This window comes from Apium graveolens, chromosome 5 (assembly GCF_009905375.1).
Source record: "Apium graveolens cultivar Ventura chromosome 5, ASM990537v1, whole genome shotgun sequence".
NCBI lineage: Eukaryota > Viridiplantae > Streptophyta > Magnoliopsida > Apiales > Apiaceae > Apium > Apium graveolens.
Window position 1 is genome coordinate 119055633 of NC_133651.1, and position 21208 is coordinate 119076840.

General features: G+C 38.2%; 2 protein-coding genes across 5 annotated transcripts; one reads left to right on the plus strand and one right to left on the minus strand.

Annotated features, from left to right (window-relative positions):
* The first annotated feature begins 2580 nt into the window (after window positions 1-2580).
* On the plus strand, window positions 2581-4494 carry LOC141724423 (transcription factor DIVARICATA-like). 3 transcript variants are annotated; one of them, XM_074526577.1, is made up of 3 exons: window positions 2581-3036; window positions 3209-3623; window positions 3900-4494. In XM_074526577.1, exons 2-3 carry the CDS (start codon window positions 3229-3231, stop codon window positions 4342-4344), a joined length of 840 nt encoding a protein of 279 aa, XP_074382678.1. In that variant the 5' UTR covers window positions 2581-3036; window positions 3209-3228; the 3' UTR covers window positions 4345-4494. The 3 variants fall into 3 exon arrangements, with proteins under 3 accessions (XP_074382678.1, XP_074382677.1, XP_074382676.1); XM_074526576.1 differs by having other exon boundaries at window positions 2581-3000; XM_074526575.1 differs by having other exon boundaries at window positions 2581-3623.
* Window positions 4495-8842: 4348 nt separating this feature from the next.
* Window positions 8843-12169, minus strand: LOC141724424 (coronatine-insensitive protein 1-like). Of its 2 annotated transcripts, none has more exons than XM_074526578.1 (3): window positions 11566-12169; window positions 10472-10955; window positions 8843-10014 (listed from the first exon to the last, which is right to left on the minus strand). In XM_074526578.1, the coding sequence occupies exons 1-3, from the start codon at window positions 12051-12053 to the stop codon at window positions 9199-9201; spliced, it is 1788 nt and encodes a 595-aa protein (XP_074382679.1). In that variant the 5' UTR covers window positions 12054-12169; the 3' UTR covers window positions 8843-9198. The 2 variants fall into 2 exon arrangements, with proteins under 2 accessions (XP_074382679.1, XP_074382680.1); XM_074526579.1 differs by having other exon boundaries at window positions 10472-10943; window positions 11566-12167.
* Between the last annotated feature and the right edge of the window lie 9039 nt (window positions 12170-21208).

Below are 21208 nucleotides of genomic sequence, written 5' to 3' on the forward strand. Positions count from 1 at the left end.
AATTTTGAAGGAAAGGAAGTGGAGATGGGGGAAAAAGAAAGTATGGACAAAATCGAGAGGAAGAGGATAAGGCAGAAGCTGTTCAATTTTTGGAGCCTAAATTCCACCATTTTCGGTCGCTTTTATAAAATCCACCGTACTCGGTGGATTTTATTAAAGCGACCAAAAGCGGTTGCTTTTATTAAAATGACCGTTTTATTTTTTTTAATATTTTTTGGTAATTAATTTAAAAGCGACCGTCCGGTCGCTTTTATTTTCTAATTTCAGGCTTCATTTTGGCGGCAATTTTCCCACCAAATCTTGAAACCTTAAAATCGACCGCTCAAAAATAGGCGGTTGCTTTTGTTAATAAAAGCCACCGACTAAAAGCCACCGGCCGTAAATTCCACCGACTAAAAGCCACCTCTTACAAAATCCACCGATATCGGTCACTTTTATGCGCGGTTTTTGGTCAAGTGAGATTGACCTTAAAAGCCACCGTTTTTGGTGGAATTTATAGTTGGTCGCTTTTGTTTGGTCGCTTTTACTCTTTTTTCTTGTAGTGCCCGTCAGCTTGTTTAGGCTCTCTCTTGTCTGTAGTTAAAGTTCCGACATCTAAAATATGGAAAGCAAAAACACATAGAACTTCCTTTAGTGGCAAGCTTAGTTTTACATTGGTAAAAAGAAATAGTAAGGCTTACCAGCTCTTGTAAAATAGGTTGTTTTGTAGTTTGACTAGGTGATTCATTGAACAAGCGATTAGATACCTGCTGCCAGACATAGATTCTTTTTAGTTTTTCTTTTAGCACTGACGAAAAAAAACATGTTTTGAACTTAACAAACTCCCAATGTTGCCGCACCTTTGTGCAGAAACATGTAGGAGTTGATATTAGTGATAATAAGGTAGTTTAGTGTTAACCCTTCCCTGGAGATGTCTTAAATAAAGTAAGCAGTAGTTGTTAAAGAAGTAAAGGTGCAAAAACATGTAAGACTTGAACATTTCTTCAAGTAAAGCAACCACCAACTCAAGTGCCGAATTATATGAGGAAAGGAACAAGTTGCATCCATGACACCGCAACAGCTGATCATGTAACAAATATCTTAGTTGTTCAAAAAATTACAATCTCTCATATCCCATGCGCACACTTCTCATCCACGTAAAGAGGTAGAATATCACAAAACTTATGGCTTGTCTGCTATGTAAATGAAATTGTGTTACATCAGGCATGAACTTAAGATGCAGTCTTAGAAAATTAACTTTACTCTTGTGCTGTTTTTATTGTTTTTTTGGTATGATTAGTCAGGATTGTGTGTTATCCAAGGTTTTCAATGCCAGACCGAGAAATGTGTATGCCTCTTGCTCTTGTTTGATAGGGAAATAGATGAACTGATAATAACTTCGTATGCATATCAACAGAGAAGACCTTGACAAACGATTTTGAAGTTCATGTGCAAGCTTTGATAAAGTTTAGCAGACTTCTTTCCGAAAAGCATAACCTTTTCTTTTTTGTGCAAAATATCATCTTCAAATCCACAATTACATTCCAAAAGAAACGGTTTGGTCTCATCAATCTCCGTAACTTGCAACTTGGTAGGGAACCCATATATTTGGACACCATATAAACTAGACGATGAAAATGGAGGGAATCATCATTATACATTGTATGTTGGCGGATCTTATTAAATGGCGGAACTCTGAGGAGAAAACTCTCTGACATGAAATAAGTGATACTGCCCTCTCAACTTATACACACTAGACATAAGACATATAATATGTATCTAAAACTAAAAGCTTCCCTCTGATAGATCAATCTTCGTGAATGATAAGTGTGAACACCCTAGACATAAATTGTATGTGATCATACTTGGACCAACATACTTGCAATTATTTGTCCATTTAGCATTGTTATTAAGCGAAAAGAATACAAGATAGTGATTTAGCTGAAACTTAATTGTGCAAATCTCTCAAACAAGAGGTTCGAATACATTATCAGATAAAAGCCATAAACAAGACTTTTAGTTAGAATGCCATGTCAATTGAAGGTGTGGCCTTTATCTGCTAATCCTTATTTCCTGCATTTCCCTGGAAAATGATGTTGTTGCTGATTCATTATGCACTTGGGAATAAGTTCAGAATAGCTTCTTTTCCACTGCAATTTGCATCCTTCACTGCAGCCAATGTTAAATTATAAATGCCTTTTTCGAACAACTTGACTGATTTTCCTTGGCATAAGCATCACTTTAGAGTTAAGTCTGTCTCTATTTACGCTCCTTGTAATTGATTCTTGAAATGCTGACTCGTAAAAAAGATACAGATAGGCATCGGACATTTGTAAGTGCTGAAAGAGATAATATTAGAACTTCATGTTAGTTTATTGTTAGGATCTTTAAGATTGCTTCTGTAATGAAGAGGAAAGGAACAAGAACACTGCTAAAAAAATAGAAATAAATAATAGTGAATGTTTATACAATCTGCCTTTGCTTTTCTTTGTTTAGTGTATACCTTCTAAAAGTTCTATTGCTAAAAGATTGTCCAATAGTAAGGTAAACTTTTGTTTGCTGACACGAAAGTATATTGATTTTCTTAGACTATACATTGGAGCCAGACCCTTCTTCCATCACCACTCTATAATAAGAGAAAAGGCAAATAAAAATGCATGTGCTGCAAAAACCATAAACCCCAATCATAATTAGCCACCTTCAGTTTTTTTAATCCCTACTTTTCCCACTCTAAATCTCTTATCATTTGGGTTCATCCATGAACAGACAACAGAACTAAACTCCAACTACTTCCTCATATTCTCTCCTAATTTTCTTATTTCAAGCACAATCTTCAACTTGCTCCTGATTCTTAAGAATCACTCACTTTTATCAACTTGATTTACTTCTTTTTAATATCTTTGTGATTTTCTTCCAAGTATTATACTGGTTTTCTGCTTAGAGAAATCAAGGTCTTCACTATAATTATTTTAGATTCGCTAAATCGTTTGGTTGGCAGGATTTGGGCTTATATTTATTCTAGTAAGATCAGTTTTAATTTTTCAAGATTCTTTAAAGGTTGATTTTTTTTTCTTTTTCTATTTTTGATGGATCTTTAAGTTATGCTGTTAGGAATAAAGACTATTTTGATTCCCATTAAAAGATTATTATATATTTAAGGTCTTAGTGATGTTGGTCGATATCTTCAACTTATTTTGTTCACTAATCTTGAAAGTTTCAATTGACATAGGCTGTTGTAACTTGGCAAATATGGAGACTTTGTATCCTGCTTCTCACACTTTCGATTCAAACTGGTTGATGCAAGAGTTTCAAAGCACAAGCTGGACCACAGAAGACAACAAGAAGTTTGAGAGTTGTCTAGCATTATTTGACAAAGAGACCCCTGATCGATGGATAAAGGTGGCATCTATGATCCCCGGGAAAACAGTCTTTGATGTGATTGAGCAGTACAGAAAATTGGTTGCTGATATTTGTGATATTGAAGCTGGTCTGTTCCCACTTCCAGGTGACCTAAAGGAATCCTGTTTTACAGTGGAATTGGCAAAAAATCCTGAATTCAATGAATTCAGAAAGAGGCCTTTGGCTTGTAGATCTTCTGATCAGGAGAAAAAGAAAGGTGTGCCTTGGACAGAAGATGAACACAGGTGAATTTTATTTGCGTACATATTTTTTAAAAGCTAATCATACCATGGTTATCACTGTTCTCAAAATTGTAGACTTCACTAGGTACATCAAAGGCGAGAACTGATGCTGTATATTCTTAGATCAGTTTATGAGTTGTTACAACTTTGGTTTAGCTTATGATAGGATGAGATATGTTTCTAGCACTTCTATAGGCAGAACTTAGTTCATATAAACAGTTTTTCATTTATCAAATCTTCTAATTGTGTAGTATTATTTGTTTGATGATATGATGATAGGCGTTTTCTGATGGGGCTTCAAAAGCATGGCAAAGGAGACTGGAGGAACATTGCGCGAAATTTTGTAATCACCAAGACATCAACTCAAGTGGCAAGCCATGCTCAGAAATATTACTTGAGACAACTTTCAGAAGGGAAAGAAAAGAGGAGGCCTAGCATCCATGACATTACAACCATCCATCTGAAAGATATTAGTCCATCCGACGATCACAAATTTCCTTCAGACGACAAGTCTACCTTCGTTCCACAGCCAGATAAGTCCATGAACATGCCAAAAAAAGAACTCGTCTGGAATTACACAGATGATGGATCATTGATGATGTTCAACTCGATGTATAGTAACACATTTATGCCGTTTAAGCATGAGATTGGTGGCCACAGAGCTGATTTCAGCCCTCTAAATTCAGGATTTCAGTTCCAAGCAGCTAGACATCAAATTTGGTAATAGATGGAAACATTGTCACTTGATAAGTTGCCTAGTTTGCTTGATGAATGCTAAAAACATGAGATTATCAGGTCATTGGTTATGGAATAGAGACATGTGATAATCTGGTTTGTTGAACATTTAGAGAAATGGAATCATATCTTAGCTTCAGTTGATGTCGAATGAAAATTATTAAAATTGCGCAAAATGTCATGTTGGACCACCTGAGAATCTAATGCTTAATTTCTGAGGTCCTTTGACCCTACAACCTAAAACTGAACTATGTTGTACCTAAAAACCATTTTTCACAAATTTTACGGACAAAATTCGAAAACAATTATTTTAAATAATTTTTCCACTAAAATTATATGCCAAGGAGCAAAATCGTAATTCAATGTTCAGGTCCATGTCAATTTTTTTTCAAAATCAGAGCCATTGAATAGTTGATCCAAAGCATGCCCGAGAACGGTCTCCTCTATCGAAAAGAAGATGCAATATGATTGAGAAGAAGCCAATCCATGTTAGTGGAGTTCACTTTAGAGGATACCAAAGAAATGTGCAATAAAACTAAAGGTGCAAAAGAATGACAAAGCACAGCACTCTGCCAGTTCACTAGATGTCGTGGCCAAATGGGATTGGATGTAAATTAGCCGACGGCCTCACAGTGCAAAGATATTTATTCAAATAATGGGCAGGACTCGCTTTTGGTTTGGCATCTACTCAATTTGGCAAGTTGACTCGCTAGCTTTGCCATTGTTGTTGAGCCTGACTATGCATTCCAATAATTCAACTAGGATTACTGGTTCCACTCACACAGATTATTTATCTTTATATTGCTTCATTTAAAAAACAAATTAAAAGATACAGTGACTAGTGTTTTTGTGCTCTTATCCTTTCTAACACTTTTAGTAGTACTAATGCATGGCTGCTACTGATGTTGCTGCTCATCGCCAAAAGCTTATTATTGCCCACTTACACATCACTTTGCATGAAGAAGCCACGACTTCAGCGATTAAGGGCTCGTTTCTTCGATGGTTAATGAGTCCGATTAACGAAAATCATAATCTCAACCTCATATACTTATAATTCGATTAGTAATTTTGGTATATAGAACCGTGTTAGTAATTTTGATATAAGAAACGGGAACGTCACTTCCTCAAAATGGTTAAATCATATCCTCCCTGTTTCTTAGGATTCCATTTATCTCGTTCTCATTCTCATATTTTTCTTTCTGATTACCAGTCACCATGCAAATAATTTTCATATTTTTTTGTCCATAATATTTTTTGATCTTCTTGTACCACTGAGGGAAAAAAAGTAACTACCTTCTCAATCTCGACTTAACTTTAAGGTTGTGTTCGTATTGTTATACCCAAAATTTGGCATTGAAGTATTTCAGGTCAAATACGGGTTAACTGGAATCAATTTGGGGTAAAGGATGAAGAAATATGTTTAGGCTGCAATCCATGAGGGGAATACGCGTCCTGGGCTAGGATGCATCTCATAGGGTATAATATTGGATATTGGATATTTGAATGTTGAATTACAATGTAAGGAGAGGTGTGTGCATTCCAGAGGGTGAGGACGCATCCTAATCTAGGGAGATGCATGATTTTGGATTCATCTGCATAGTTGCGCTTATCCTCATTGAGGACAAGACAAACAAGGGCAATTTCAGGACAAGGAAAACATGGAAAGAGCAATAAAGGACATTTCTACTATCATATTTATTACGGGTACCCTTTGAAGAATTTCATCCTTTAGTTGGTCAAGGAGGGGGATGTCCGTGAAAAATTTGAAGGCCCTTGGGGGTATTCCTGATGATTGAAGGCCTCGTTCTGTATTCAACGAGTGTCCTCGTTGGGATGTGGGGTTAATATTGGTGTATGTTTTGGGAGCTTTGTTCTTGTATTGAACGGGTGTCCTCGTTGGAGGACTTTGGAGTAATCCTGCACTTTACACCCAAGAGTTTGGGATTACCTGTCTTACTATCTGGTGGGTTATCCTCTTTCAAGGGACAGGGACGCGTCTGAAATTTGGGGTGAACCGTAGTTATACATGCATTCGTAAATTAAATGAGATAGGTGTATCGCGGTGTTATCCTTGCGCAGGGAGATGTACTATCCGTGAATTCCTACGATTACGAACGAGTCTTGGGTCTTCGCGGTTGGGCCTCATAGTTTGACATTTTAAAGCTAGCAGAAGATGGATCCAGGAAGGACTTCTACCGGGCCTTGGAATAATATGTTTAAGCCCGTTAGATTTCTTATCATCCATCTCTGAGAAATTAATTTGTCTTTCGTATCATAATAAGTTGTGAGAATATTGTTAGAAAATAGAAAGTTTGAGGCATATTTTAGACATGTTCTTGATGTTATTTCCTAAAACTAATTGTTGGAGGTTGTTCCATGTAATAAGGACTTAAACTTTCATGTTTGGATCTAAGTCATTTTCTGAGTGTAATCCACATAGAAATTGAGATGAAGTTAGTAGTTTGAAATGAGATTGTGGGTTTTGTCCCACATTGATTAAGTAAAGAGGGGTATAGTACTTTATATAGTACCATGTGCAAGAGTAATATACCAACTTCTAAGGCATGTGGGTGTGCATGGTGTTATTGTGTGCCTCGCGCGCACACGCGCGCCGCCGCCATGACACGGGTCGAAGGATTTGTTAAGCAACATCTGTTGATGCACAGTATCAGGATTTAAGGATTTACCTGATAATGACTGTTACGTTTCTAATTCTGAAAATATTCTATTAAATTCATATTAAGTCAGAATAATTATTTTAATTAATACATATATTCAGTTACATTTTGTGTTGTATTATAGACTGAACAAAATGTTTGGAATAAATATATAAGTAAAAGACATACGTGTGAAACCCTAGTTGCTATCTCTCCTTTTTTCTCCTCCATAATATACAGATTATAGCATAGGTTTTCTGGGCGAACTGATGTCAGGTCGCTGTTGAGTTTTACGTATCTGTGGACGAATTGCTCCGTGTTGTTGTATCCTGGAAGTGATATTGCTGCAACCCAACACAGCGTAAGTGGGACAATAATCTCTTCAAGAACAGTCTAGATTTTTCGAAGGCTAGCCGCCTCAGCTGTACATAGTTTTTTCAGATTTATTAAAACTTCTGTTAGAGCTAAGTATTCTATCCTTTCTTGGTCAATTCGGTTACTGATTTATATTCTTGTTTTGCTGTCTTATTTTGTTTCGTTATTTGGTTTATTGCGTGCTCTTATTAATTATTAATTGTGATATATATAATTGTCTCATTGTTGCACGGAGTGTTAGTAAATATACCCCACAAATATTGAAAGTGATAAAGAGTAGAATTTGAGCCTTCGTTCGGCCGGAGCTATAATATACTCCCTCCGTCTCACTGGATTGTTTATGTTACTTTTCGGCACGCTTTTCAATGCTCGTTTAAAGTATATTTTCATAATATATTTTTTAAAAAAAATTCTGAAAAAAAGTTTCATATTTAAATAACTTTTATTCAAAATTTTTAAAAAAAAAACATTATGAAACTATATTTTATTAAAGTCTAGAAATACGTGTAAACGGTGTACGTAAACTATCCGGCTGATGGAGGGAGTATGTGTTATCTGCATCTATAAAGTTGCAATACCAACTTATATACAATACTTGCAATAATGCAAGAACAAATTGATGAAAGATAACATAATAAACATATCTTCATATGTATTGCAATGAAGTAAATTACTCGGTTGTGATGTTAGCAAAAACCAATTGTTAATTTCGAGATTTAATTGTGAAATTTATCTTGCAGTATGGAAGTCCGTGCCACAACAATATTGGCAGTGCTTCATGGAATGGATGAATTTGCTCAATCCTAATTATGTACCTCATATTCGTAGAAAGTGTTTTGATTCATTATTAACCAGATAAGTTGTATAAACATTTTATCAACAATATTTGTGGCATCTACACCTACAAAAGTTGAGACGCCACACATTTACTTCTCCCAAAAAGAAGAATAAGTTGATGATTTGAGAAAACAATGAAGCAGTTCACTTAATTATAATGCCAGCAAAAGCCAATGTTACATGTAAGAATGTTGAGATTAATTGTGCAGTTTACCAATGCTCTGGGAAATAAATTGAAACACCCTCCAGTAACCGCATGCACCAGTCAAAATGATACAACAATCCGTACTTGTTTATAACACAACATTCGTGTAGACTTTTTTTCTTTTTTTTTTGCTAATTGATTTGCATTCCTCTTTGCTGCCGGCTCCGCATGAGCAAGGGAACATTCGTGTAGACTTGTTCATTGGTCAGTTGGTGTTCCAAAATTTCTTCTGATACACAAAGCCAGCTCATATAAGTTATTGTCTCATGCGTTACTGCTTCTGGTAAAATAGGAATTAAACAGTACTATATATGAGTTCCATTCTTACTTTAAAGGCCAGCTCTGCAATCACTAGAATCTGCAAAACAGAACTGGGTCAAACAGTTATAATCTGCTGGATTATTCAACATTGATGACCATCCTACATCCTGAATCCTTAAAGTTTGAATAATTATTACATTTTTCTTAGAATAGCTCATGAGTCATGCCTGACTTATTAAACTAAAAACAATTAAACAAGAACTATTACACAAGTGTGCATTTGCCCCAACATGATGGAGTACAATGCTTCCTAAATAATCAATATAGTCAAACTTACTTGTTGTAATTAATCTGACACTTACATGTCAGAAATTAATCTGACATTGAACTATAACACTAAATGGGGAAAATAGTATCAAACAGAGAGATACACAAACCTATAAACAGAATACAAACACGGCGGTGGAAAAGGTAAGATAACTCATGAAAAAGGATATACACAGATCTATTAAGTGGCCGAAGAAATTGGATTCAATGGGACAACTGAATCTGGAAAATCTGTTCTTTGTCCAGCTAAGGAGTAATATGCCAGTATATGTGATGGCTGTTCAGTTTCTACAGCCTCTCCAAGGGCATCAGCATGAACGTCACGTCTAGCGGGTATCAATTCGATATTCCAGAAAGGGCGAGCCATCGCTAATAGACCACTGTCTGTTTGGGATCTTCTATATCCTTGCACCCATATGTACCTCAATGAAGCTAACTGCAGCACAGCAGTAGCGATGGCACTTTCGCTGAAGCAACAGCCTCTCATTTCCAGCTTCTGCATTTTAGGGCAGCCTCTAGATAAAGCCAGAAGTCCAGCATCCGACTCCCCTACATAGCCAAGAAGCATCCATCTCACATTTTGGCTGTGTTGCCCTACAAAACCAAGACCCCTATCTGTCAATCCCCCAGGCCGAAGATATATAGCAAACCTTCTAAGCTTATGGCAACCTCTTAATAGAGCCTGAACTCCATAGTCAAGCGGTAAATCCGCTATGTTCTCTTGTTGCTCAAGCAAAACTAATCGAAAATCGCAAAGATTTTTTAAATGTCTGCCCATGCATTCCAGAGATGCATTTGTGATATCCGTAACATATACAGCCAGGTATTCCAATTCGGTACATCCTTCTGCCAAAGATATTAATCCTGTGTGAGAAACCATGCCTTCAACGTCTTCCATCTCCTGTTCATCGGCACCTCGCTCAATCCTAAGCCTCCTCAATTTCTTGCAAAAATTTGCGAGGACTCCCAATCCTCTATCACCAATAACATTCCTGGTCTGATCATAAGAAAACAAAGAGAATAAACAAACTTACATGAGTACTCAATTCCACAATTACCTTAATCATATATAGTATATCATCATCTGTAATCTCTATAAATCTACTGCCTTAGTAAAAGCCTCTCATTTAATAAAATTGATTATAAGATGACAGAACTATTTCAAAGAAACAGGATGACCATATTTAAGATCTAATCACTTCAACAACTAGCCAAACGAGAAGAACTTGAAACGAGAATGATGATTGTAGGAAACTAGGATCTCAGGTCCAGCACAGCTATTCTATACAGTTCTAAAATGTAACCAGGTGAATACACAACAGAAACCCACAAGTTCCCTAGACCTTTTGTTATCGGATACCAAGCTCTATAACCAGGATTTCACTATCCATCAAAGAACTGATGAGTTCTTTATCAACATACAGAAACAGGATTAAAGTGTCAGTTTAGTTTACCTCAAGAATTTCCAAGTTGGGGCACCTTTGAATCAATAGACAATGGTCCTCCGTGTCAAGAAGAGCATAGAGAAGATCCATTTTCTTTATTCGGGATGCAAAAGGAAATACATGGGGTAATTCATGCTTCCCCAAGTAAGTTAGGCCAACGAGACATATTTTAGGGGGTATTGGTACATATTTATACATATCCGGTTGATCATTGAAGGAACCTCCACCAAATTCTTCCAGTGCAGAAGCAGCCTCGAAGAAAGCAGCAAGGTCCAAAATTTCACAATCGCTAATCTTGACCGAGACTAAAGAGCTACAGTTCTTGGCTATGAGTTCAAGGTCGTGGTGGCTGACTTCAGCTAGCTCAGTCATATAAAAATTCAGTGTTTCAAGAACTTTGTTGTGCAAAGCAAGCTCATGTAGCCATTCCCCGCCATTTTCAATGATTGAGCTCTCTTCCAAGTACAAGGTTTTTAGATTTCTGAAGTGCATACTTTATGAATGAGAAACATGGTAGTAAATTAAAAACACAAGAAGTACAGTAAGCTTTCCGCAAGTACATACAAATAAAATTATGAATAAGCACTAAATTCTAATTCTTCATACCCTCCTTGGGCATAACCAAGAATTCCAAATTTCCAACAAACACACCACCAAATCTAAATAACAAATAGAACTACAGAAGTAACTCTAAAGAACTAAATTCATTTGTTGCATTTTTCACTCAAGACTCAAGAATAATCATATACGTTAACACTTTTGTACTTGAACCACATTTCACTTAGCTTTGCAATAACCATACAACGTTCCAAAAACTTTCGTCCTGGTTAGGCAAAACACTTTTTTCCCAAAATTATCAAACAATTTTAACTTTTTCCAACACCTATATGTTATCATCCATCTTAATTCATACACATTACCTTATTCTAGATCATTCTCCTAAACTTAGAAAACGTAACCAATTAGTAAAAACTTTAAACAATCCTCAACTTACAATTAGGTGTACACACAAATTACATTAACATACACACTTATAGAATACACACACATATAAATTTCCAATTTATAATTTAACAAAGAAATCATAAAAACAGATCAAATACCTGCAAGAGCTAGTAATATGTAGCAAGCCATCAGTAGAAAACCCGGAGCACTTATCCAGTCTCAACACCTGGAGCGTGCGTCCACGCGACTTACCAATCAACTCAAGATCCTCATCCGACACAATCATCCGTCTAAAATGAAAAGAATTCAACGCAACAAAGCTCCTCGAAAACTCCAAAACCCAAGGCCTAACGTAGCCTCCCCAATCCTCCGGAATCAAATTAAACATAGCAGCCCTCGGCTTGCCTTTAAGCTTAATAGACTCGATATGACTAAATCTCCGCAAAAGGTGAGCTGGAGTGGAGGTGTAACAGAAGGCGATTGTGATGTGTTTTCTGGTAAGCGCATCGAGATGGAACCATTTTTTACAGACAAGTGAGACTGATTCACGGTCTTTGGGATCGTTTATGTAAGGGATGACGCATTCGAAGACTGTGTCGGACATGGCGGAAGTTAAGGTGGTTGGAGTTGGGGGATGGTGGTCCATGGTTGGGGTTGTGCGGCGGAGGATGTAAGGAAAGGGATGTAATAATTTTGGTAAGTCAGTGGTGTTTGAAACAGTAACACTTCTAAATTCTAATGTTAGTTGTATTTAATTGTCTTTGTCAAAATTATGTGCTGCCGTGAAATTATTAATAAGAATCTATACTATATTATAATAGCCCGAATAGAGATAATTTGGTTCAACAGTTTGGTTCAACGATAATTGCCTAATTTTGATTATTACAAAAATAGATAAATAGTGTTATATATCTAATAAACTACTAAATTATTAAAATACTACTAAATATAGTATACTTATCCTACTAAACTACGAATACAACTTATCATATTATTAAAAAATATAAATAATAGTGTTATATATCTGCTAAACTACTAAATTATTAAACTACTAGAAATAATCTATTTATTCTACTAAATTATGACCACATGTTATTCTATTATTTTTATTATAAATTTATTATCATTATATATTTATATAAATATTTTAAAAATATAATATAACTGGATAAATAAAAATTTAAAATATTAATGGAGATAATTTGGTTCAACGGTTTGGTTCAACAATAATTCCCTAATTTTGATTATTACAAAAATAGATAAATAGTGTTATATATCTAATAAACTACTAAATTATTAAACTACTACTAAATATAGTATACTTATCCTACTAAACTACGAATACAACTTATCCTATTATTAAAAGATATAAATAATAGTATTATATATCTGCTAAACTACTAAATTGTTAAACTACTATAAATAGTCTATTTATTCTACTAAATTACGACCACATGTTATTTTATTATTTTTATTATAAATTTATAATCATTATATATTTATATAAATATTTTAAAAATATAATATAACTGAATAAATAAAAATTTAAAATATTAATGGGCAGTCGTGCATCGCACGGGATGTATGCTACTAATGTTAATGTCCAGAAGGATGTATCTCAAATATTAGGTGTTATTAATAATGTGAATAAATTTTGATACCCACATTTGTCACTGTTTCATTAATAATGTCAATTACTCATTTCTCTTTTAATTCGAGTTTGGATTTTTGACCCATATTTTGAAAATTTCAAATTGTACGGTTAAAGTTTACATTTAAAACCATTTTAGTATATCTATATTATTATATTAAAGACGAAATATTAAAAGTTTGGTTGTGTTGGTGGTTGTTGGTTGTTGATCACTTAATCTAGAGTCGTGAGATCAAATCGACAATAACCGTTATATTTATTCTTAAAAATTAGTATTATTTAAGAGTTATAAGGAGATTCGAATCATGCCAGGAATATATTAAAATTATATAAAAATTAATATTCTTTAAGAGATATAAGGTTTGAATCCTTCAAGTAATATATTAAAATTAAAATTTATAATATATAATGATAAAAACAACCGTGCATCGCACGAGTTATATGCTAGTATATATATATATATATATATATATATATATATATATATTACTAAACAAAAGACTTATAACTTGTATATTACTCAATATTCTAAATGTTGTGGATAAAAAACTAAAGTTATTACTTGCCGTATTTAATACTAAGATTCGGGAGCTCAAGGCCTTTAATGGCTGCTCTCGTGTTTCGTGACTCAATCTGCCTTTACGAGATGCCTACGTATCTCTGTGAATTAGAGAATCAAGCCAAAAAACGTAGTTCTAATTGATGGGGGTGAGACCCCTTATATAGATGTTGGGAGTCCTTGAATTGGACTTGGTATAGGAGACTTGGTGGGCAAGTCTCATAATTAGAATGGACTTTGGAGTCCTAGATAGTAGGAAACTGATTCCTTATCCTTTTAGGTCCCCTTGAGGCTAATCTCCAAGGATTTATATTCTTATCGGGACTCTTTTCAACATCTGATTTGTCCCTTATTAATTAATTACGAAATTAATTAATAATCAGGGCTTTTGGGCCTTTTTTATTCCATCAGGCCTGATCTGGTCCATCAGGCTTAACCTTTTTGGTCTGAGTATCATATATCTTTTTATTGGGCCTAGCAGCCCACAGCTTGTACAATTAATGCAGTAAATAAATTATACAAGCATAATTTATTTATCCCTATCATTTGCCCCCCAACTTTTGGGAAACATTGATTAGGTTTCGCAGAAGTTAAGTCTATTCGTTCCCTTACAGGGTTTCGTTTTTCCGTAAAGTGTGGAGCGACCTACACATTTACAATGAATTTTTCCTTTTATTCAGGAATTATCTTAATTTCCAGGAATTTTTCCCTTATTTACGGGATTTTTCCCTTATTTTCTGGATTTTTCCCTAATTTTCTGGGATTTTCCCTAATTTTATGGGATTTTTCCCTAATTTTCTGGGATTTTCCCTAATTTCCGGGATTTTTCCCTAATTTTCTGGGATTTTCCATAATTTCCGGGATTTTTCCCTAATTTTTTAGGATTTTCCCTAAATTCCGGGATTTTTCCCTAATTTTCAGATTTCCAGCCCTTTTTCGACCAGGATCCTAGTCGAAATTTCGACCTGGATCCTAGTCGAAAATAGGGGTCAGCCTTGCCATCCTGGTCGAAGGAATTCGACTAGGATCCACGACCTAGAACTCGACCAGGATCCTAGTCGAAATTTCGACCTGGATCTAGGACCTGGAATTTGACCAGGATCCTAGTCGAAAATTCGACCTGGATCTAGGTCGAAAATTCCACCCCCCCCCCTTTTTTTTTTTAGCTTCTTGCCATGAGCCTATCGACTTGGATTTCGACTAGGATTCTAGTCGATATTTCGACCTGAATCCTGTTCGAAAATTCTTTGATTTTCTTGCTTCCTGGTCGAAGGCTTTCGACTAGGATTCACGACCTGGAATTCGACCAGGATCCTAGTCGAACTTCGACCTGGGTTTTTAATCCCCATTTTTTTTTTGAAAGATGCTTGGTTTATTCGACCTTATTCCTGGTCGAAGCTTCGACCTCAATTCAGTCCCGTTATTCCAGCTTCTTGTCATGGGCCTATCGACTAGGATTCTAGTCGATATTTCGACCTGAATCCTGTTCGAAAATTCTTTGATTTTCTTGCTTCCTGGTCGAAGGATTTCGACTAAGATTCACGACCTGGAATTCGACCTGGATTCTGGTCTTTTTTACCCGTTATTTTCGGGTGTCTGCTCGAAAGATTTCGGGCAGGATTCACGACCTGGAATTCGACCTGGATTCTGGTCTTTTTTACCCGTTATTTTCGGGTGTCTGCTCGAAAGATTTCGGGCAGGATTCACGACCTGGATTTCGACCTGGTTCCTGGTCTTCCACTAGCCTTCTTTATTTAGCTTTAATTTAGGGTATTGTATTTTCCAAATCCTAATTGGATTTGGGCCTGGCCTTTTTTGTTGGGCCTTATTTAATTTTACTGAGCCTCTATTATTGGGCTTTTCCAAATCTTATTGGGCCTCTTTGGGCCTTTTCAAATCTTATTGGGCCTCTTTTATTGATCTGGGCTTAATACACCCTGTTTAGAATGCTCTAGAATTCCTAGGAATATTCTGGAATATTCTTTTTTCTGGGCTTTTTCCTATGGGCTTTTGTTCTCAATGGGCTTTTCGTCCCTTCAACTTCCTTTTCCTCTTATATAAAGAAATGAGGAAAGGCTATTACTCCACACTTTCTCATTTCTTAGTTTTCTTCTTCATCTTCCTGCTAAGATTCTCAGAGGAATAACAGCAAGTCGGAGCTCAAAGCCTTTTTCAGGAGCGCTTCTTCAGGTAAGATTCCTCCCTTTGCTTTTCGTGTCTATTTTTCCATTGTGTGCCACTTGAAGATAGCCTATTTACGTGCCCCTTACTTTTTTTTCAGATGGCTGACAAAAGAATGACCCGTTTGGCCAAGATGAACGTGGCTAGAAAGTCCAACGATTTTCCTATTCGATCGAGGTATACTTCCTTAATCGACATGATCAACACTCGAGGGGACGAGTATCCGTCTGATGCGCATCTGGACGCGCACGATCATATCAGTGCTTTACGGGATCCCAAGGAGCTGGAAAAGTTGAGCAGCTGCTTCAAAATCAAGGAGCCTTTTAAGCTGGTTCTTGCGGGTCCGGCCGACAGGGCCTGTCAGTGGAAGAAGGATGCGCTATGCGTCTATAGGGATACTCTAAGGGCAGGTATTAGACTCCCTTTTCATCCATTCATTCCTTTGCTACTGGCTGATGTGGGCATCAGCCCTTGCCAACTTCCCCCTAATTCCTGGAGGTTGATTCTGTGCTATCTGTCGCAATGCGCCAAGCACAACGTCCCCACATCTGTTGCTGTCTTCAGGAAGATTTTTCAGTTCAAAAACAGCCCTGATAAAAGTCCGGGTTGGGTTTCTATCAACCAGCGCCCCACTATCCCCCATATCGTGAATGGGAAGTCCATCCCTGACAACAACTTGGGGTGGAAGAAAGATTTTTTGTTTGTTATTTGGGAAGGTGGAGATTGGGGCTCCGTGTTTCGATCATCCTTTGGGCTGGCCGTGGACGGGAGCCCGAATGACATAACTTTGTCTGAGGAGGAGGCTAGAGGTTTCAACCTCCTTACGCAAGACAACGGCACTTCCCATTGTTGGGACCTTATCCGGGAGACCGTCCTGGTAGAACGCGGCCTTTCGCCCGTTAATAAGAAAAGTAAGTTCCCTTTCTTATCTCCTTTATTTCCTGCACTTTTATTTCATTGATTTTCAACTGACTTTGTTTGTTGCAGTGGCTGAGAAGATTGAGGAGGCTACCAAGCCGAAGGACCTGGAGACAACCAGGATGAAGAGGGCCGGGAAGATCTTTAAGGACCCTCGACTGGGTGACCGCTTCCCGGAGTTCCTTCTTTAGGCAACGGAGCCAGATGAGGAAGGCCCCAGCCAAGTTCTGCGCACCAAGCAGAGGCCAGGTGCCTATTTTCAACCTGCTTGGGGGATCCGGGGCAAGGACTCAATTGTGGGCAGCACGGCGCTGTCCAAGGAATGGTCTAAGCATTCCATTTCCCCGGTGGATTATCAAGATTTTGTTCTTCAACAGGACTTGGAGGGGAATGAGCTGTTTGGAGCCCAAGCTCTGGCGACGGTACGTACTTTACTTATGCCTTTTACAATTCTCTTTTCTTTCTTTTCTAAACCTTTGCTGTTTTCTCTTGCAGGCTAACGCCCATTTTCAAGGGGCAATTCACCAAGCCAAGGCTTGGAAGGTTGGCCTGGAAGATGCCAACAAGAAGTTGGAGGAGGCCAATCAAAAAATTGAGGCCCTTGAAGCTCAATTGGCCTCTTCCACTTCTGACCTGGAGACGGCCCGGGCTGAAAATGTCATCTTGAAGGCGCAGAAGGAAAAAGCCTTTGATGGCTGGATGAACACTCAAGAATTCAAAGACTTGATGGTGGAGCATGACGCCCTTCTTCATCCTGTTAGCTATAAGGAAGGCTGGGACGCTGCTGTGGAGGCCATCCAGGATGAGTTTCCCGAGGTCCTTGAGCAGTCGCCCTTTCCTTGCCCAGTGCGGGTTCCAGAGCTTGGAGGTGTTACTGAAAAGCTTGCTGGCATGATCAAGGATGGAGAGGAGGAAGATTCCTCCGAGGAGGAATTCGAGCCTGTCGCTAAGAAGGCCAGGGTGGAAGAATCTCCCAAAGCAGTGCCTCAACAGCCATCATCTCCTGCCGAGGGAACTTCTACAGGGACTTCGGAGGGGACGACCGAGACGTCCGAAGAAACGACTGAAACTTCCGAAGAGACTTCAGATAGTGGTTCTGAGGAATCTCAGCCTTCCAAGGCCTAGCTTTTTGTATATCTTCTTTTTGTACTTTATTTATATCAGAACTTGTTACCCTTCGGGGTTATGTTTTATACGTTGCTTTTCTTGCCTTTTTCTGTTTTAACTTTACAATTTGAACCTTAAACATCCTTGGATTGAAATAATTTCAAGCTCTTTAATATGAAGTCTGGTTTTTCAAAACCTTACACAGCATGGGTTCGACCCTTATCAATAATAATTAGACATTGTAAATTCTACTGGAATATAAAATTCTACGCAAGCAAAGCTTCCAGGTGCTTTTAAACCTATTTGTCACAATGACAAGTGAGAATCGTACTTAGCCTATCTTGCACGTAGTAAACCTTCAGGTTTTGTGCATGCCAGGTCCTCGGGACTTCAAAACCATCCATAGTTTCCAGCTTGTAGGTTCCTCTACCCTGAACGCTCTTGACTCTGTACGGCCCTTCCCAATTTGGGGCGAGCTTTCCTTTCTGTCCGACACCAGAAGCCTCTATTTTTCTCAAAACTAGATCACCTTGTTTAAAAAACCTCTCTTTAACCCTTAAGTTGTAGTAGAATGAAGCTTTTTTCTGATATTCTACTATCTTTGCATGTGCTTTATCTCGCACTTCATCGATTAAATCCAGGGCTAACTTCTGCCCTTCTTCATTTTCTTTTTCATCAAAAGCCTGAATCCTTGGAGAGGAATGTGATATCTCCACGGGAACTACTGCTTCTGCCCCATATGCCAACATGAAAGGAGTTGCATCTGTCGTGACTCTACAGGTAGTCCTATAGGCCCATAATATGGGAAGTATCTCATCCACCCAATTATTTCTTGACTTTTCGATCCTCTTCTTTAGTCCATCCAGGATTATCCGATTTGCTACCTCCGCTTGCCCATTGGCTTGCGGGTGAGCCACAGAGGTGAACCGTAACTCAATTTCATTTTCTTCGCAATACTTCTTGAATTTCTCGTTGTTGAATTGTGTTCCATTGTCAGTGACGAGGATACGGGGAATTCCATATCGGCACATAATGTTTTCCCACAGGAATTGTGCAACCTGCTTAGTTGTGATTTTGGCCAAAGGTTTGGCTTCGATCCACTTGGTGAAATAATCAATGGCTACAATCAGAAACTTCCTTTGTGCTGTGGCCATAGGAAAAGGCCCTAGAATATCCATCCCCCACATAGCAAAGGGAATAGGTGAGTTGATAGAGGTCAGCATCTCGGGGGGTTGTCTGGTGACTGGTGCATGCTTCTGACAGCGATCACACTTCTTTACATATTCTTTGGCATCAGCCATCATTTCTGGCCAATAGAAGCCTAAACGGGTTACCTTATGAGCCAAGGCCCTGCCCCCCAAGTGTTGCCCATAAATACCTCCATGCACTTCCTCAAGAGCTAAGCGTGCCTCATCGGGCCTGAGACACCTCAAGTAAGGAACCACGAAAGATCTTTTATACAGAATCCCATCTATCAAAGAGTACCTTAGTGCTCGAACAGTTAACTTCCGTGCCTCAATTACATCGCTTGGCAACCAACCGGTCTGAATGTGAGCCTTGATGGGATCAATCCATGACGTCCCCAAGCCTATGGGAGCCACAAGCTTAACATCTATGCTTCGTGTCTTCAAAACACGGAAGTACACACTTCCTGAACTTTTTTCAATCTCAGATGAAGCAAACTTTGATAGCGCATCTGCTTTAGCATTTTCTTCCCTTGGAATGTGTTCAACATGGCATTCATTAAATTGGGTCATCACAGCCCTTACTAGGCGAACATACTTAGCCATCGTATCATCCCTTGCCTCAAATTCTCCCTTTACCTGGGATATGATCAGCTTCGAGTCTCCACGGACCTTTAAGTTTTTGACTCTAAGTGTCCCAGCTAGACCAAGGCCAGCAATCAGGGCTTCATACTCTGCCTCATTGTTTGTGGTTGGGAAGTCTAGCTTCATGGCATACTCAATTAAGAATCCATCAGGGCTTTGCAAAACCAACCCTGCTCCACTGGAATTTGTTTTTGATGCTCCATCAAAATAGAGAACCCAATATTCTTTCTCCTTGTCCCCATTGTCGACTCCCTTGTCTTGAGGTATGGTATCTTCCTGCCCCCCGACTTCTTGGTTGGGTATGGTACATTCCACCACGAAGTCAGCTAGTGCATGGGCTTTTATGGCCGTACGTGGCTTATACTTGAGATCGAACTCTCCCAACTCTATTGCCCACTTAATCAGTCTCCCACTTGCCTTGGGACTGTGAATGATATTTCTCAGTGGCTGATTTGTTAGCACTTCAATTTGGTGAGCTTGAAAATAAGGATGCAGCTTTCTTGAAGCCATTACCAAGGCTAAAGCGAATTTCTCAATGGCTGAATAATTCAACTCAGCACCATGCAAAATTTTGCTGACATAGTATACGGGTTTCTGGACTTTTAGTTCCTCCTTAACCAACACGGCGCTCAAGGCGCTCTCTGAAATAGCCAAGTACAAGAATAAAACTTCATTCAGAACTGGCTTGGCCAACAACGGGGCCTGACCCATATACTTCTTTAACTCTTCAAATGCCTTCTGATTTTCCTCACTCCATACAAAGTCTTTGATGTTCTTTAGTGACTTGAAAAATGACAAGCACTTGTCTCCTGACTTGGAGATGAATCGTCCTAACGCAGCAACCCTTCCTGTGAGCTTCTGAACATCCTTGACAGTTTTTGGGGGTTCCATGTCCAGGATTGCCTTTATTTTATCGGGGTTTGCCTCAATTCCCCTCTTCGAGACCATCAATCCCAAGAATTTTCCAGATCCTACTCCGAAAGCACACTTCGTCGGATTCAACATCATCTTGTGGTACCTCAGGACCTCAAAAGCTTCCCTTAAATGGGCTATATGATCAGTCTTTACTAGACTCTTGACTAACATGTCATCAACATAGACTTCCATAGTCTTACCAATAAGATCCTTAAAAATTCTATTCACCAACCTTTGATTGGTGGCTCCTGCATTCTTGAGACCAAACGCCATAACAATATAACAATAAACACCAAAGTCAGTGATAAATGATACATTTGGAATGTCATCCTTATGCATTTTGATCTGGTTGTATCCGCTAAACCCATCCATGAAACTCAGCATCTCATGTCCAGCGGTGGCATCAATCAAAGTATCAATTCTAGGCAGCGGAAAACAGTCTTTGGGGCATGCATCATTCAGATCGGTGAAGTCTATACACATCCTCCACTTTCCATTAGCCTTCTTCACCATTACAGGGTTTGCTAACCACTCCGGAAATTGAATCTCCTCAATGAAACCAGCCTCTAAGAGCTTTTCCACTTCCTGCTTTATAGCCTCTTGTCTTTCTGGGGCAAAATTTCTTTTCTTTTGTTTCACTG